Consider the following 18,737-nt stretch of genomic DNA (forward strand, 5'->3'; position numbering starts at 1 on the left):
TGTTCTGTGTCTTTGTTTCTTTCTGTAGCTCCTCACTCACCTAATCAGTTCATTCAGTGCACCTGCCAGTCACACTCACCTCATCAGCTCATTACTCTCACCTGTTCACTCTGCCTAGTCACTATTTAAACCCCTGTCTTTCACTCACTCACTGCCAGATCATTGTTGTGTTTGTTTCCTACCTACCCGCCCGTTTTGCTCATCCTGTTCCCGGTTTCCCAGTCTGTCTGTCCTGCCGGATTTTCCCCCTCGTCTTTTGTCTTGTCCTTGGATTACCTGTTTTTGTTTGTGAGCTATTAAAGACTTTTTTTCCCCTACTCTGACTGTCTGCGCTTGAGTCCTCATCATGCCCCGTGACATCCTGCTTCCAGTGGTCCACCTCACGGCAGTAATTTCAGACTTCCCCAGGGCCCCCTTACCTAGAAAACCCCCAAACCGAACAGAGGACTCCACACCACCACCTTTGTGAAACACATGCTCACCGGGCAAGCTCTTATGAATGAGTACATACTCCTCAGCCAATCCCGCAGCCTGAGTGGCAGTTGTAACCTTACCCTCAGATATGTGGCAACTCGACTGGGCAAAGAGTTCTTAAACCATTCAGCTGAAATACTTTGACTGGTGAAAATGAGCGGAAGAGGAAAAGGTGGAATTCTGTCCCATTAGACAGTGCGTTGTATGTGTCGTTGCTGAAAAATTGAGTGCTTATCTACAAATTAAAATAAAATAAAAGAAGTAGAGTGTGTCCCTCTGCTCTCAGCGCCCGGCTGGGCCGCTGTTAGCTGCTATGGCTCTACGCGCAGTCGTTCCTCAACTCTGAAAACATCTCGATTTCAGTCAGCGCTCAAAATTAGTTTTTTGATACCGAAGGAAGTTTTTGAATATTTAGCTCCGATATATGGATTTAAGGCATTACTTTCCAATACAGGTAACATTTATTTGGCAGTGTGTTTGATCATTAATAGTATAACTATTCATATTAAAAGTTATTATCAGCAGAGGACAGGTTCACAATGAGCAGCTCTGATAGGAAGTCTGGCTGAACTGCACCATAAGCCTCGACCATCATCAGTGTGTTTGCTGCTCCCAGAATAACTTCAGTTTATTAAACAGTGATCAACATCAGACGCGACCCAAACAACGACTTGCAGGCAAGTAACGGATATGTACAATCTGGCATTCTGACCTTTTTTTTTCTGGGACCAACTCCCAACGTCCACGTGTTGCCACAAAGTCTGTAAGGGCTGTAGGACTGTCTGTCAAATAGTCGAGTTCTTGAGGTCGCCTTTGCAAACATTTCGAGCCCTTTATGACATTTTTTTGAACATTAAACGTGCTGAGGAAAACAATGGAAATAGCAAGCTGAGCAAATGAACCCCCAAATCCTGAGCAGATCTGGGGGACAGCCAGCAGCCATATCACACTCCCAAATGGGCGAGTTTCAACGTGAGGTCTATTTGGGTGAGGCCGGCCCACATACCACACACCATAAGATATGCAGCATATGTTGTCATTTGCCCAAAATAACCTCAATAGCGAGGCACCGTTCCACATGAGCAGGGTGTGAAGAGCTCCGAGGGCTGAATGGGATATAAAATGTTGAGCAGCAGAGGGCGCTCTTTGACCAGATACGATATGGGTCTGTAAGATGCCACATCAGCAGAACAGAACTTAAGTACAAGTCTGGAAAAAATAGGAAAGCAAGATTTGTGTCCTCCTTTTAACTATAAAAGTATGGCTCGTTGGTCTAGGGGTATGATTCTCGCTTAGGGTGCGAGAGGTCCCGGGTTCAAATCCCGGACGAGCCCGAATTTTGAACAATTGGGCTTCAATGTGATAGAACACATGAAACAAGTCAGATGAAGCTCACAGTTTAGTTTACACAAATCAAAAACGACTAAATTGTGTTCCAGTGACGGTATCCATTGGAACTCACCTGCTAACAGTACAAATTCGATGTGTGTGCAAACTGTTGCCAAACACATTTGATGCTCGAGATAGAGCCATCAAGCAACCAAAGTCTTCTTTATGTTAATGTTGATCAACTTTTATTGACACTCATTGTACACAAACTAAAAAATTGCATACGAGTACCAGAATAAGTGACAGTGTCACTACAAGGACTTGAACCACTGAACCTCAGATTGTCATGTCATCTCCCTAAAGACTGAGCTACTACCACACCTTCTTGTGCCTCCACCATACTCTGATACTCTGAAATATGAAACATGGTGCAAAAAATGGATGCAGAGGAAAAGAGGAGGTAATTGTCAGCAACGTCAGAGGTCTGTCAGCAGCTTTGGAAGTGTCCAAATACATTGCTGACAACTGCTTTAAGCAGATACTTGTCCTGTTCACTTAAAGAACAAATATGTCAGTCAACACGCATTACAATTACAGTTTAAAAAAAAATTGCTACCACACTAAAATTACACGTAAACCACAATTATATTATATTATTACGTTACAGCAGTGACCTGGCCAAACACCTGAATGCTTGATTGTTGACTCATCAATCAGGTTGTAAGCACTTTAAAAAGACCACAGGTGAGTACTTGTGTACAACAACAATGGAAGCCAACATCAGCGAGTTTGTAAAAACATGGATAAGAAAAAAACAAAAACATTTTGTTGTCTCCACAGATGAATTTGCTGAATCTATATTATATTTAGAATAAACTCTGTTCTGATTTGCAGTGCAAAATGCAATCTGTGGAAGTCAATCAACGTATTGATTGATTTTACAATGTGTAGAGTTGGTCAATATAGTAATGTAATTCAAGATATAGTAGTAAGGTTTTAATGTAATATATATGCTGTACATTATGATTCTTGCAGTAAAAATACTATAATAACCATCTTAATATTCAAGATAACTTAAATACAGCAATGGGGAGCAAGGCAGCGAGACTTCTGCCCCCAGTTATATAAAACACTATATGACCCGGGGTATACAATAGGTCCAAATTATGTTTTAAAAAATTATATTAATAAAAATACTAGTTAGTCCTTCTGGAACAAACTAGTTTCATCAAGCTGTTACAAAAATGCAAAATAGTTTTAGCTCTGTCGAATCTGAACTGCTGTTTTAAATTTAAGAGATCTAAATGTCAGTACTCACTTCAAATCTCATTAGAATTGACAGAATAACTGTTGACACTTAATGTTTTTTTTATTCAACTCTGATACATGAATAATGTAAACAATGTTTCTGTAACATTTAAAGCCACTTACTTAATGTATTTGTCATTGAGTTTGATTGAGGACATGTTCACAGTGAGCAGCTCTGATAGGAAGTCTGGCTGAACTGCACCATAAGCCTCGACCATCATCAGTGTGTTTGCTGCTCCCAGAATAACTTCAGTTTATTAAACATTGATCAACATCAGATGGTTGTTTTCACATCGAGACTCTGAACAAACATGTGGACCAGTTGGAAAACGACTTTTGATGGAGCTCTGATGCATTTTAAATCATTTTTAGAGAGAAATGAGTGGGAAAAGCCGCTGATCAGTGGTGTCCACGGCGGTGAGGAGGTGAGGTTTGGAGGCTCCTCAAACACAACACAGAGATCATCAGAGCTCTACATGACTTCAATATGAAGAGACACTAGTCCGCTATCGGCTCCCTTCACCGTCAGCCTTCAGTACTTCTTCCACATTTAGTTTTGAGTCTTTATCAGTGAAGAGAAAACACAAGTGACTCTGCTTTCAGACTGCACTGAGGAGTCCCGGGCTGGGTTGAGTCTCCACGGTTCTCATGGTGTGTTTAAGTGCAGCCCCGTGCTCTGAGCTCTTCAACAGTCAGTCAGACTCTCGTGTTCTCGTGACTACAAACACATCGACAGAAAATGGCAGAAGTAGCTCCAGCTCCAGCCCCCGCGGCGGCCAAAGCAGCGAAGAAGAAGGTGTCCAGGCCGAAGAAGGCTGGTCCCAGCGTCGCTGAGCTCATCGTTAAAGCTGTGGCCGCATCCAAGGAGCGGAGCGGCGTGTCTGCTGCCGCCGTGAAGAAGGCTCTGACCGCCGATGGATACGATGTGGAGAAGAACAACAACCGCGTCAAGACCGCCATCAAGAGCCTGGTGACTAAGGGGACTCTGGTCCAGACCAAGGGGACCGGGGCCTCTGGCTCCTTCAAGATGAGCAAGACGGCTGTCGAGAAACCGGCAAAGAAAACCGCTCCTACAGTCAAGAAGCCCGCAGCTAAGAAACCCGCAGCGGCTAAAAAGACCAAGACAGCGGCAGTAAAGAAACCAGCAGCAGCCGCTAAGAAATCACCCAAGAAGGCAAAGAAACCCGCAGCGGCCAAGAAACCCGTCAAGAGCCCAAAGAAGGTAGCCAAGAGCCCCAAAAAGGCCACCAAGAGCCCCAAGAAGGTGGTCAAAAAGGCCCCCGTAGCCAAGAAAGTCCCCGCAAAGAAGGCTGCCAAGCCCAAAGCCAAGAAAGCAGCACCCAAGAAGAAGTGAGCTGTTATCAGTCTGAAGTACCAACGCTCCTATAAAAGGCTCTTTTAAGAGCCACCCACATCTTCATAAAGAGCATTTTCCTGTTTATTCTTAATGTTATAACAAGCTTTGTATTAGAATATAGAGACAAAAGACAAGTAAACAATAGTTATTCAGTGAAAGTCACCTAATTTATTACAATGATATAGAAAAATAACGAATTTTCCTGTTTTTTCACAAGTTATTAAGAGCGGACATAACGGTTACTTTAAGGGAGAAAAATGATACATTTAAGGACGTTCCATTGCTCATAGCTACACACGATTCTTAACAAGTATCAAATAGTAAAATGTAACAAATCTAAACATACAGGAGGAGATCTGCATCAACTTGTCTGGAAGTTGAAGAGTGAGCTGCAAAACATGATACATGTGCTGCAAAGCTTCACAGGAGACAGAACGCTGACTCAAAGGTTGAGAAGCCTGCCAAGGATAGAATATAACCGTAATACTTGCTCTGTAAAACCATATATATATTATTTATTATTAATAATTATCAATTATAAAATATATAATAAAAGCAATCATATCATGCACATAATGTAAAATAGAAATATAAACCTCAATTAAAGTAAGGGATGTATAATCTTTAAATAATTGAAATCATAAGCTTGAATGTTATTCACAGGAGTCAATGTGGGAAAAACAATACGCAGAGAGAAACCAGATCTCCACAGTTAGTGGCTGGATGTCTTCAGGAGTATCCACTGAACTTCAAAGTTTACTGAGCACCTACATTAAGATCCTAATTAATATCCTGAAATCCTTTATAAGATGATATTTTTGGTTATCAGCCTCTATAAAGCAGTAACAGCTGTTAAATGTAACTTAGTGATCCGTATCTTACACAGACTACCGTCAACAGGTATTTGATCTACAGACAAACTTAATGTTACTGACCTACTCCAGCCCTTCTGGCATCAGTGGTTAATATTCTACAAAAATGCAGTTTGTGCAATAAACATGTTCAGTAGATATCAGCAGAAAACACAATCATAGAACGATAATTTCATACAAGACAGAACCTGTAGAGCAGGGCACCTCACAAGAAAGTAGAAAATGATCTCCGACTCAAAGTCAGATGTGTAACGTCATCGCTCTCTCTGGTTCCTCCTCATGGACTGAAAGAAGAACTGAAGTAGCGAAAGTTGTCCCAAAGATGGCGCTCACGCCTAAGAAGTGAGGTCACACTATATATATAGGCCCTGAATCAGATGTTCGATCTCTTATCTACAAGATCTTGGTGTCAGAGAACTGCTGTCCTTCCTCTGGATGTTGGTCGATTCAAAAATATTAAGTATATATAATTGAGGATTAGACTGTTCTGTGGAAAATTAGTCCCATTCTATTTTGCACTGTATAAATAAAGATTTAAGGAGTATAATTTTCCATGAAATCACTCATACAAGGACTTTAGTTTTCCAGTTCTACAACTGTGTAGTACTCAATTCAAGGAGAGCCCTGAGAGACGCTTTAACAAGTACAACTAAATAAAAATACAAATCGGACACATGCACTGGATGAGTGCATTACTGCTGTACATAAATAGATTGCATAACCTCTCAAATATAACCATTTGACTCCTATGCAAAACAACAGCAATTAATCACTTTGTCTCAGTTTACCAACAAACATTTTCTATATTCAGAGGAAACATCTTTAGATGAAGTGGGTGGCTCTTAAAAGAGCCGTTGTGTTGTTGGTCTCCATCAGGTGTTTACTTGGAGCTGGTGTACTTGGTCACAGCCTTGGTTCCCTCAGACACCGCGTGCTTGGCCAGCTCACCGGGCAGCAGCAGGCGGACAGCGGTCTGGATCTCCCTGGAAGTGATGGTGGAGCGCTTGTTGTAGTGAGCCAGACGAGAGGCCTCACCGGCGATGCGCTCAAAGATGTCGCTCACGAAGCAGTTCATGATGCCCATGGCCTTAGAGGAGATGCCGGTATCAGGGTGGACCTGCTTCATCACCTTGTACACGTAGATGGCGTAGCTCTCCTTCCTGCTCTTACGCCTCTTCTTGCCGGTCTTTGCGGCGGTCTTAGAGACGGCTTTCTTGGAGCCCTTCTTGGGCGCTTTACCAGTGGCGTCAGGCATGATTCTAGATTTCTTCTGAGTCGGAAGATGTTCCCAGAAGCACAGGGCGGTCTATATATATCAACTTGATGCAAATTTCACTGTGCTGTTGCTTGCACAGGATTGGCTGTCTTCTGAGAGGGACTGAGCATGCGCCAAAGACTTAACCGTTCCTGTAAGCGGATGTCTTTAGTGTTTGAATGACTAAATTACTCTCCGTGATACAAAGTTATAAAACATACAGGTTTACATCAATCTAGAGGGAACAAATGGTGGAAACGTGATTTATTGTCTGACAGGAACAGTAAGTAAGTAAAGCAAAAAAAAAGGTTGCAGCTTATTCTAATAGTGTAATTATGAGAGATGAAAGGTTTTGTACTGCACTAAACTGCCTTTATGTAGAGGCATTGTTGGAGGGAGCCGAGAACAAAGGATTTCATTACCAACGACTCCTTCACTGGAATAAAGAACTTTAATGGTTCCTAAAATGTTACAAGATTTATTTTTTTGTTTTTTATTTCAAAGGACAGGGTTGCACAGTTAAATATAAATTGTTACCTCTTCTCTCAACACACCCACACAACAACTATTTCATTCAAACATATTACAATCCATGATTACCAGTTCCTCAACCTAACAATGGCCACATGAACCAGCTGAAAGCTTTCCTTTTGAACTGGAATGACCAAGTCTTATTATGTTGAGTGACTTTTTCTTCTTGACATACACAGGGCACCATGTTTACTATTAGTCACTGTGATGAGGGCTGCTGTATTAATGTAGCTGTGGCTTAATGTGAAGGGAGGGACGGCCCTTCAAAACCTCCGTTATTAGTTTATTACAGTGATTGTTGAAGCACTATCTGTGAAACAATAAACACTTGTTGCCAAAGCATTTACCAAGTGTGCCAAACTAAATGAATGTTTTCTGTTTTACTGTCAGTTTGCAATTTAATAACACACTTCTTACAAAACTGTAAACATTGGTCACTACACTATTTTGCCAATTTCTTTTCCACATCGACGTATCATCTGGATATTTCTAAATGAGAAGAGGGAAGTAAGTGTAAGTGCTGTCGTCAATATGCACTGTATTTTCATAATGAGAAGGTTTTTACAGAACCGCAAGAAAACCAGTATCTGGTGGAAAAGGTCTCCTGTCCACCTCAGAGCAGGAGACCCACATTGTAAATATGGTCAATGCAAATAACTGCATCAGACTCAGAGAACTGCAGAACCAGATAACGGCAGATAACGTCTTGTCTACTGAAAGAGTAGAAATAGGATGAAGCAGCTGTACAGAGTCACTTTCACCGTTTAAAACCACTGAGATATGAATATGTGCAGGTCAGCTGTACTATCCCATCATTGGCCCTGGATCTGGAAGTGTATGGTGCTACGTCATATTGACTGATCCTTGTCTGTCTTTCCATACAATGTTTTGTCTCGTCTCTTTCAGAGAGTCATGGAGCTAAATGCAGATGCTGTGCATCAGCTATTATATACGTAGAAGAGGCAGGTTTCATCCTGACAAAAACAAGGACGTCCCCCACTATCTGGCAATCCTGGGCCCATACAACCCTGCACACATTCTCACATTTCTGGCCTAATGATTCTAATGACCAGGGGCCCGATGACCCTAATGACCAAGGGCCAGAGCAGCCCAGGTATATCATCGTCTGGGACAATGTTAGTTCGTTTGCTTTGATCCAAACTTGGTTCACAGGTCACTCACTTTTTATCTCACTCAATCTCCCATACTCACTATTCCTGAATTTGGAGGAGGCTTGAGCAGACAAAGATCAGGGCTCATTCCAGACCTGGATACTGTAGTCAAGGCAATATTCGCTGCTGAGCTCAGGAAACATCGCATGTGATGAGGATGAAGTCTTATGACCAGACCAGCAAAGAAGAGATCCAGCCTCATTTTCTGTTATCTTTTTTTCAAGCACAAATGTTTTTCTTTTCTTGTACTGCGCTTTTGTTATTTGAGGAGAAAATAATAAACGTTCCCCCTTACATTACATTTTGATACCTGTGTATGTGTTTGATAAATGTATGACAACACTGTATAGTAAACTGCACCTGCACACAGAAAAAGAAAAAGCCACAGGTGTGTTTCATTTCAGGACTAATTTCTAGTGCGTTTACATTTAATGACAATTGTTTTTTTGAGAAAATAATCTTTTGATGAGCTGATAATATATAATTGATAATTGCAGCCCTGAAAAACATTAAACAGCTTTATAGACTTTGTGGTCTGAAATCATTTATTTTACATAATTGCAGCCTCATTACAGATACAACTTCAAAAAGATGAAAACAGCAAAACACAAAGTTCAATGTTTTTGCAATTATGTTTTTCCAAAACCGAATAACTTGCTTTACTTTGTTTTCATCAATAGAGCATTATTAATATGTCAATCAAATGAGACTCAAACTAAAGTGTGTCTGCAAAGTGACCTCAGCCTCTGGAATAACTGTTGGGATCAGCTTTATATCAATAACCACAATTAATATACTTTAGTCTAAAAATGCAAATTGTGTTTTTAAAATATTAGCATGTTTTTGTTATTGGGACGCCTGAATACAAAGCTCTTTATCAGGTGAGTGTTTGAGGTTCTGGTTCCAGCAGTCAAAGAGGCTCCAGGTTTACTTGGACTTGGCGGCCTTCTCGGTCTTCTTGGGCAGCAGAACAGCCTGGATGTTGGGCAGCACGCCGCCCTGAGCGATGGTCACTCCGCCCAGCAGCTTGTTGAGCTCCTCGTCGTTGCGGAGAGCCAGCTGCAGGTGACGGGGGATGATACGAGACTTCTTGTTGTCGCGGGCAGCGTTTCCAGCCAACTCCAGGATCTCAGCGGTCAGGTACTCCAGCACAGCCGCCAGGTAGACGGGGGCGCCGGCACCGACACGATGCGCATAGTTTCCTTTGCGCAGCAGCCTGTGAACACGACCGACTGGGAACTGGAGCCCAGCACGAGAGGAGCGGGTCTTGGCCTTAGCTCTGGCTTTCCCTCCGGTTTTTCTTTTCTTTCCCTTTTTTCAACATTTATTTACAGGTGTGTAGGACTGGGTGACTCAACAGAGACAACAGAAATTATAACATCACACAAAGGAAAACACATACTTGCAGAAGTCAATGCATAAACACATTAATTGCCTTCTGGTATTTTTCTGCAATTCTGTATCTAAACATGCAAAATAACTTCATACAAGAAGATATTTACATCAGCAAAACTTTTATTTTAATGGTCAAAACAACACTAGCTGGGTAACGTTATAATATTAACAGTAAGCAACGAGTCTTAAATGTTACAACCTTTCAATAAACCACCACCGTAACGTGGTTTAGGGCCGCGTGTGACCTGTGACCCCGTGACCTCAGACCAAGAATTCACTCACCATCTGAAAAGAGTTGTGGCAGCTGGCCCGAAAAAAGGGAAACCGGGGCCCCTTTCTGGAGCCAGACCTGGGAGTGGAGCTTGCTTGTGAGGGTCTGGTTTCCGGGACATGAGACATATGGTTCGACCAGGAACAACCCGAAAACTCTACATTGAGCCGCCGCCCTATGGGCCCACCGCTCGAAGGGATATGTGCAGGGGGGATTGGGTAAAAGGGCTAAAGGGGATTCTTACCTGTGTGAGTTTTCATGTGTACCGTTAGATGTGCATTGTGCATAAATCTTTTATCACAAACTGAGCAGCTGTTAGTTTTCTCTCCTGTGTGGATTCTCATGTGTGTCTGGAAACGTGAACGCTGGTTAAAAGATTTCTCACATTCTGAGCAGCTGAAAAGTTTCTCTCCTGTGTGGATTCTCATGTGTGACTGTAAATGTGAATGCTGGTAGAAAGATGTCTCACATACTGAGCAGCTGAAAGGTTTCTCTCCTGTGTGGATTCTCATGTGTGTCTTTAAATTCGAAGACTGGTTAAAAGATTTCTTGCAAACAGAGCAGCTGAAGGGTTTCTCTCCTGTGTGGATTATCATGTGTTTATGTAAAATTGAAGAATTGTAAAAAGATTTCTCACATACTGAGCAGCTGTTAGTTTTCTCTCCTGTGTGGATTCTCATGTGTCTCTTCAGAGTTCCTCTGGTGCAAAATGTTTTCTCACACTCGGAGCATCTAAAACGTTTCTCACCAGCACTAAATCTTGAATCACTGACATGGACTTCATCAGGTTTCAAAGAGTCCTTCCAATCACCAATGTCAGAAGAGTCTCCAGTCTTCTCATCAGTATCTGGTTCTGAGTTCCTGTCTGGTTCTGGTCCTCCACAGTCCTCTCCATCAGCTTCTGTTTCCATCTGTTCAGTTTGTCTTTGATGAAGCTGTGAGGACTGAGCTTCCTCTTCATCATCTTCACTCTTCACAGGAGTGAATGAGAACTTGATATCAGCCTCCTCCAGCCCTTGAAGCTGCTCTCCCTCCTGACTGGTGCAGAGTTCCTCCTGTTCCTCTTTAATGTGTGGGGGCTCTGGGTCCTCTTGGTCCAGACTGGAGCTCCACTCCTGCTGCTCAGGGGGAACCTCTTCTTTAATCACCAACAGCTGCTGGACGTCTGCTCTATGTAACCGAAGCTGAGGGTTGAAAACAGCGTCCAGTAGTTTCTGTTGTCGCTCGTTCTCCTCTTTTAAAGCAGAAACGTCCTCCTCGTACTCTGCTATTGTTCCTTCAAACAGACCAAATATCTCCTCAGCAGCCGCAGTTAGTCGCTGATTGACTAAAGATTTCAGCATTTGGACTTTAGACATTTTCACTAAACCACAGAAAACCTCCGGGTTTTCCTCTGCCACTGGTCGTTAAATGCTTTTAGAGAAATGAATGTTGACCAACAACCGAAACCCTCTTTTATATGTCCGCGGAGCGCGTGGGACGTTTCCTGACAAACAGACCAACCAGAAAAGAGGCTTCCAGCAGAAGAACAGAGGGCGGACCATTCTACATTTTGGCGGGCAATTTGAAAGCATTTTCCGCCAATGAGCAGCGGAGACTCGGGCGGTGGGTCGCTGCTCTGGGCGGGGCTGAGCTCCAGGAGGAGCCCTCACCAATCAGGAGCCGGAGGTCTGAAGCTGCGTCACCATTTCACAGCCGGTCCCACAGTTTAAGAGCAGCGTGTCTCCTCTCTGACTGCATGTTCCTCCTGATCAGAGAAAGAAGAAGTCATGGCAAGAACCAAGCAGACCGCGCGTAAATCCACCGGAGGCAAAGCCCCCAGGAAGCAGCTGGCCACCAAGGCTGCCCGTAAGAGCGCCCCGGCCACCGGCGGCGTGAAGAAGCCTCACCGTTACAGGCCCGGTACCGTGGCTCTGAGAGAGATCCGTCGCTACCAGAAATCCACGGAGCTGCTGATCCGCAAGCTGCCCTTCCAGCGTCTGGTGAGAGAAATCGCTCAGGACTTCAAGACCGACCTGCGCTTCCAGAGCTCCGCTGTTATGGCTCTGCAGGAGTCCAGTGAGGCTTACCTGGTCGGCCTGTTCGAGGACACCAACCTGTGCGCCATCCACGCCAAGAGGGTCACCATCATGCCCAAAGACATCCAGCTGGCCCGTCGCATCCGCGGAGAGCGAGCTTAAACTGTCTGCTGATCCACAAACCACAACGGCTCTTTTAAGAGCCACCTCACTCTCTCTGAAGAGCTCATTCCTCTTCTGCAAACTCATGTTTCACCATCAATGACAACGGATAAACTAAGTCCTTCTGTACCTGTATTCTCTTCTACAACCTAAATAATTTGAAGGCTACATCCCCGGACCTCTTAAATACATTATTTAATACAAAATTGGTTTAATTAATTGTCATTGTTCACGTTGTTCAGTATAATGAACAATGTCAGTTTGAGAGTATTACCTGATGTCTATATATCTTAATTTAAATGTACTCTGCTACTTGTGAGTTCGTAGTTCATAGCCGATGCTGCCTGAACGTGGTTAATGCTTTCTGTCTGTTGTCTCATAGAACACGTGCAGTGCAATTCAACACCAAAACATCAGCTTGTTACATTATAGTACTTGAATAATGAAAATTGAGTTAAGGAAGTCCAGAGTCGAAACAGACGCCTCACCTTCAAAGTAAAAGTTGCGTGTTTTCAAACGCGTTTGCTCCATCGATCAATTTATGGGAAGGTGAATGAATAATAAACAAATAGCCTAAATATTGAACATAATATATGATCGTGATTAAATGTTATTTCTGCCAAATTTCCACAATTGAATGTGAATAAACTGTCAGTGGTCTTAAACACTGAATTATTTGTATGTATTCATAATATTTATTTATGTCAATAAAGGCTTAAACTATTTGGGTGAATGTTTCAGGCTGTAGCGTTGAGAGGTGTGAGAGTCTGACTGTAAAACGAGTTGATTTACTCTGAACTTTGACTTTATTGTTGGCTCTGTTGTCATGACAGTAACACCACGAAGCTATCACATGTGAAATCCTTCAAGTTTATTTCCTGTTTGCACTTTTAACTATTCTACATAAAATAAAAAGAATGAATAATAACAAACCTTTTGCAGGATTATCCTCTGGGCTGTGTATAGAGTGCTTCATCATGACTTTCCACCTCATAAAAGTCACGTTCAAGCATTCTCAAATGAACAGTGCCAACACAAACTTTAAATAGTGTTTTCAGTACGGCGGTCTAACAGGCTGCAGATGTTTCTGCTCACAACAATGGTCTGTATTACAATACATTACAATACTTATTAACAATAGTAATAACATATAATTAATGAGAATGACACAAGTGTAACAACCTCTCTTATATACAGTCTATGGTAACAACATATAAGATGAAAAATAAAATGAAATATCATGAAACATTTAAAAGATGAAGTGTTCAAGAACACCAACACTTGGTGGGTATCGCTAACACGAATGGAAACAAAAGATGTTACTGAGTGAATTGATCAAAGGTTTGAATGTTAATATCTTGATGTTTCCCTGATTAGTATCATCAAATAAAGCACATTAGAGATATTTAAAATGCAATCTACAACTATTATGGTTTACTGTTGATATACTGTCAGTGGGGAACCAGCTAAGATAGTCTGAAGAATATCATCTTATTTAATGTATCCTGCTGAGATACTAGGTACATCTTAAAAGTATGCAGGAATCATGTAACAATATTGTGTCATGCAGCCTGTTGGCTCACAGTATCATATGTGTTGTTCAAAGATGACATCAAATCTAAAGAAAGGCTGTCCTTATAGTGATAAAGAAAGATTTATTATTATATATATTACCATATATATTTATATTATCTTATATTATCTTCACACATTTACACCAATAGGGCCCCATTGTATGAGTCAGTTTGAAGTGCAGGCTGCACTAGTTCCCTGTTCGGGGCTGGGACACCAGAGGTTGAAGTGAATAGTCAGATAACTACCTTCTGATAAGATAACAGTCTTTGGTACATATAGACGACTTTCTTTTGTGATCAGTATCAGCCTCCTTACTATGATAATGACATATATACACATGGCTTTTGGATTTTCAGTTTCCGATTCACTTTCCGCTTGTTTAACTGTTTACATTTAAAGTATAAACAAAGGTGTCAATGAAACATTTGCTTTATTTGAGGGAATAACTGCTTTGGTAACATTCTGATCATTATTTCCAGAGATACATGTGATAGACGCTGTCCCTTTTGGAGAAGCCTCCATTTTCACTATTTGCGGTTTTGAGGAGAATCCAAACATCAACCAAAAAAACTCATTCAGTTGTGGAATATTTTATACAACTGTCCATTTAAAACACACATTATATTTAGGAAAGCCCTGGTTGTGCTTTGTTCTACCTCGGGTAGTGGTATCGATAAAACTAAATTGGGAACAGGTGAAGCTGATCACGGCTGGAAACACTCAAGGTCAGGAAGTGAAGTGATCTGAAACGAGAGGGAGAGGTGAGTGACAAAATAAAACAGGGAACGTTAAAAAGATATCAATGTGAAAACAATGAAAACATAACGTAGAGCAGGGATTCCCAAAGTGTGGTGCTTTATTGTAATTCGATTCAGATTAATGTAACCGCTATGTTTGGTTAATTGTAAATTAAATGTGATGCAATCTGCCTCTGAGCCTGTGCGTGTGTCCTCGCCATCCTTATTGCTCTTTAGAAGTGACGCCTTGTATAACTGGAATTTATTGAAACTTTGTTGCAGTGTTTCAGGGCGTTCTCACACCCGTAGTTCGTTTGCTTTGTTCCGATTCAGGGATTAATATGATACAATGTTGCAGTTGCCCCTTTGTTCGGTTTGTGTTCACACTGCAACATTTAACAGCGGACTAAATCTTGTAAACAAACGCCACGCGCGAGCAAACTGTTCTCTCATTGGTCCGATTGTTATGCGGCTATAAATAGGCTCTGTTGATTTTTTTTTTTAAGGTGTTCACGCACCCCCAACAATATTGTGACAGATACGTCACATCAGGCTTTTAAATTTATAATTGTCTCAGAAAAAACAAAGTGACATATTTGTCACAATAAGAAAAATAGTAATGAGCTGCTCAATTGACTTAACTGATTCAATTATTTTGATTAAAACATGTTCTGTTGTTGAATTCAAAAGACATTTATACAAAAAAAGTCTATTAGTTAAATAAATTATGGAAGACAAATTTACTTGAAAAACAAATCTGAAACTTATTTTCTGGTAAAATAACCATAACAGTTATAATTTTGATGGGTTGTGGAAATGCAAATAAAAAATATCTATTACCAATCAAAAAATTGTTGATTAGTTTTTAAATGAGGAAAACATCTATACGTGAACGGCCAATGTGACATATGTTACATTTCAGATCTTTGGCACTAGAAATATTTCTAGAAATGTGGTCCATTGTTTTATATCATCTATAATATTCCTTTAAGGAAACATGGGTTTGGGTTCTTATGGATTAATGTCACGTAACCAAACATGTAGTGAAAGAGAACAACAAAACGAGCCAGATAACTTATTATCATCATGATGAACACATGTGCTTCTCGACTGTTACAGAGCTCAGAAGGTCTGGTCCAGGCTCCAAGGCCTTGGTCTGGAGTTTAATGTAAACTAGAAAATTCCTAAAGAAGTTTTGACAGTGTGGCTTCTACTGCCCGAAGAAATCGCAATATATACACACGCCAATGTTACCGGTAGTGTCATTCGGGTTCAATTGAGATAGCGCTACTCTCTTTTCTGCATTTTAGATTCATACTCTTGGATTGAATCTTGTATTTGTGGGGCTTTTATTTTAAAAGGGTGGGACTGGGTGGGTGAGAGAGGGGGAGAGGAGACAGAATCATAATGTTTGACACTAAAATGAGAGGCTTCATCACAAGCATTCCAGTTAGAATTCATTCTGTGGGGCTTTTAATTTGAAATGGGGGGAGGGGGGTGAGAGGGGAAAAGTCCTCTAAAATATCTAAGACCTGAATGACTGTATGATAGAGAGAGACACAGAGAGGGAGAGAGAGACAGACAGAAAAATAGACAGAGAGGCTGAGTGAGACAGGCAGACAGACAGTTAGATGGACTGAGTGAGTGGGAGAGTGAGACAGGCAGATAGACAGTTATAGGCTTTTATTTTAAAATGAGGGGGGGGGAGTCCTCTAAAAGTCTCCAAGACCTGAATGACTGTATGAGAGAGAGACACACACAGAGAGGGAGAGGAGTGTATGTGCGTGTGTGTCTCAGTGCCTCTGTGTTTATCAACATCACTAATGAGCTCATATAAACACCTGTGTGCTTGGGTGCATGTTGGTGATTGGAGCACCTGTGTGTTGGAGGCTAATTAATAAGAGAGCGTAACCAGTGATTTCCAACAAAACTACCTGTCAAACATATGCCCTCTATATCAAAACCATGAGACTAATCAATAAAATATGGATACCGTCAGAGAGATAAGACTCTGGCAAACGCGGAGATGTGTTTTTTATGTTTGTGGTCTTAAAAATGTGAGCTCAAGCGCAATATGCAAAACTGGTACCGTCTGCTTTCTTTGAGAAATGAGTGGTCAGATTTAACATGGAGTCTAATAGAGCAGTTGGTTGGAGTTCATGTCGCTCTGCGGCTCTTTGAGCCAAATGTGTAAGTCCGTTGGATTCCACAGACATCTGTGTGCGACAGCACAACATTTCCAAGCTTTTTGGCCAAAAATGGTGTATATAGAGTAAAAATTGTGTGAGCTCGAGCAATTTGTTTGGAAAAATCACAGAATATTTTCCTGCTCCGCTCCACTCTGACAGTTATGCTCTCACTCTAGCTCTTAACGAGCTGCGCAATACACACCCATTATAAAATCTGAAACAGACCCAAAATTTTCCTGAAACTTAATCTGCGACTTCATGAAAACTGTGCTAGCTATCGAAATGTCCATTTGGCTCAATAAAGTGCAGCGTTCTGTCTACGTTTTAAACTTTGAATCATGTTTCTACATTAATGTACGGCTAGTCAATATGGGCCCAAAGTTAAGTGTTTTTTTAGCTCTCTTCACGCCGCAACCCCATTCAAGTGAATGGAGAAACTTTGCTCAGTTTTTGGGGATTTTCGGGAAAACCGCTGGGCGAATCTCTCCGAAAAATAGATAGCACACTATTCCTGACCAGGCAGCACGTTTTTCACGCCGATGTTGGCAACGCTGTGTGAGGAGAAGCGCGCCAAACTTCATTTTGCTCAATTTTTCGGGGTTTTCCGGGATTTTCGGGAAAACCGCTGGGCGAATCTCTCCGAAAAACAGTTTCCGTGCTATTCCTGATCAGGCCGCACGTTTTGATGTATTTTTCACGCCGCTGTTGGCAACGCTGTGTGAGGAGAGGCGTGCCAAACTTTTGGATAAAGCTGATGATGATTATTATTATTAAGCCCGATGGATAATATACAGTGTGCTTTGGCACAGGCAGTTTTACTTGTTGTAGTAGTAGTAGTAGAAGTTGTAGTTGTTGTAGAAGTATTATTAGCAGTAGAAGTATTATTAGCAGTAGGAGTATTAGTAGCATTTGAATAAGTACTAGTTGTAGCAGTAGTGATATTTGTAGTAGCAGTAGTAGTAGAAGTTGAAGTATTAGTAGTAGTAGAAGTATTAGTAATTAGAAGAAGAAGTAGTAGAAGTAGTAGTATCAGTAATCGTAGTAATAGCTGTAGTAGTGGTCGTAGTATTTGCCTACTAGGCCTATTTTTAGCCCCCTGCTCGAAAATTGCATACTCCTACTCTTTTGAGTAAACTACCCAAACTACAAGGTCTATTTTAATAATTTTGATGGTCTATACAGGTAACACTTGTGAGATGTGTAAATATTGTGTAAATATTGTGTATATGTTACTGGTTAAACACTGCAACACTAATGGCACAGCTCAAGTTGAAAAACTTTCAGATTCGACTGAAAAAAAAGCACTTTCATTGATATTTCTTTGGAATTATTGCAGAATGAATCCTACAAACACTACTGTGTCATAGCAAACAGGGTTGTGGTCTCTCTAAGCTCATTTGACTTAGATTGAGTGAAGCAGGCCAGCATAATAGGAGGTCAGAGAAATGAGCATTCGGCTTGAAATTCTGTACTCACTCATGCTCTATTCTAATTTTATATACTATATAACTATATATTTCACTTTTTTTATCACTCATATTATTCAATACATCCAAATACAGATGTTAGGAATCATTTTGAGATTCCTGACATCATCAGAGCTCTCAGCCATAGGATTTTCTCAGTCCCTGTGTGTGTATGGCGCTTTATCTCAGCCTATCATCGGTCGATTTCAGTGAATAAGCCCTCCTTTCGACGCGCCATAGTCTCAGGAAGGCGTGTGACGAGTTTGGTATTGATTGACATAAGTTTCAGCCAATGAAAGCCAATAATAGTGCGGCGTCTCCCCGTGCGTAAAATTCCATTGGCCGAAAGTCTGACCGCTGGCCCGAGCTGGGTTGACCCCCTTCCACAGGAACCGGCTCGGCATAAACAGGATGCGCTTCGCGGCCATGACAGTAGCTCGGGACCGGAGCATTTTCGATGTTTTTGTACTAATATTTCATAAAACCTGACCAAAAACCATGGATTTTTTCCGGTGAAGACCAGTGGCATTGGACCGTTGTACGGCCACAGCGTTGCGGTGCGTCTACGGAGAGAAGAGCCGACGGTATGTACGTCTTCTCTGCCTGATGCTAATGCTAAACGATGT

General features: G+C 41.5%; 4 protein-coding genes and 1 non-coding gene across 5 annotated transcripts; 3 read left to right on the forward strand and 2 right to left on the reverse strand.

Annotated features, from left to right (window-relative positions):
- The first annotated feature begins 1,736 nt into the window (after positions 1 to 1,736).
- trnap-agg (transfer RNA proline (anticodon AGG)) lies at positions 1,737 to 1,808 on the forward strand. The gene has a single exon. It is a non-coding gene; the product is annotated as a tRNA-Pro (tRNA).
- A 1,980-nt stretch (positions 1,809 to 3,788) lies between these two features.
- LOC142938797 (histone H1-like) lies at positions 3,789 to 4,626 on the forward strand. Its single transcript, XM_076082205.1, has one exon. It carries the CDS (start codon positions 3,851 to 3,853, stop codon positions 4,463 to 4,465), a length of 615 nt encoding a protein of 204 aa, XP_075938320.1. The 5' UTR covers positions 3,789 to 3,850; the 3' UTR covers positions 4,466 to 4,626.
- A 1,546-nt stretch (positions 4,627 to 6,172) lies between these two features.
- Positions 6,173 to 6,605, reverse strand: LOC142938798 (histone H2B-like). Its single transcript, XM_076082206.1, has one exon. The coding sequence runs from the start codon at positions 6,593 to 6,595 to the stop codon at positions 6,221 to 6,223; it is 375 nt and encodes a 124-aa protein (XP_075938321.1). The 5' UTR covers positions 6,596 to 6,605; the 3' UTR covers positions 6,173 to 6,220.
- Positions 6,606 to 8,956: 2,351 nt separating this feature from the next.
- LOC142938736 (uncharacterized) lies at positions 8,957 to 11,322 on the reverse strand. The gene is made up of 3 exons (XM_076082116.1): positions 11,117 to 11,322; positions 10,438 to 11,071; positions 8,957 to 9,609 (listed from the first exon to the last, which is right to left on the reverse strand). Exons 1-3 carry the CDS (start codon positions 11,320 to 11,322, stop codon positions 9,226 to 9,228), a joined length of 1,224 nt encoding a protein of 407 aa, XP_075938231.1. The 3' UTR covers positions 8,957 to 9,225.
- Positions 11,323 to 11,733: 411 nt separating this feature from the next.
- Positions 11,734 to 12,158, forward strand: LOC142938829 (histone H3). The gene has a single exon (XM_076082239.1). The coding sequence runs from the start codon at positions 11,734 to 11,736 to the stop codon at positions 12,142 to 12,144; it is 411 nt and encodes a 136-aa protein (XP_075938354.1). The 3' UTR covers positions 12,145 to 12,158.
- Positions 12,159 to 18,737: the final 6,579 nt, after the last annotated feature.

Source organism: Anarhichas minor, unplaced genomic scaffold (assembly GCF_050575085.1).
Source record: "Anarhichas minor isolate MPS153535 unplaced genomic scaffold, ASM5057508v1 ptg000090l, whole genome shotgun sequence".
Taxonomy (NCBI): Eukaryota; Metazoa; Chordata; class Actinopteri; order Perciformes; family Anarhichadidae; genus Anarhichas; species Anarhichas minor.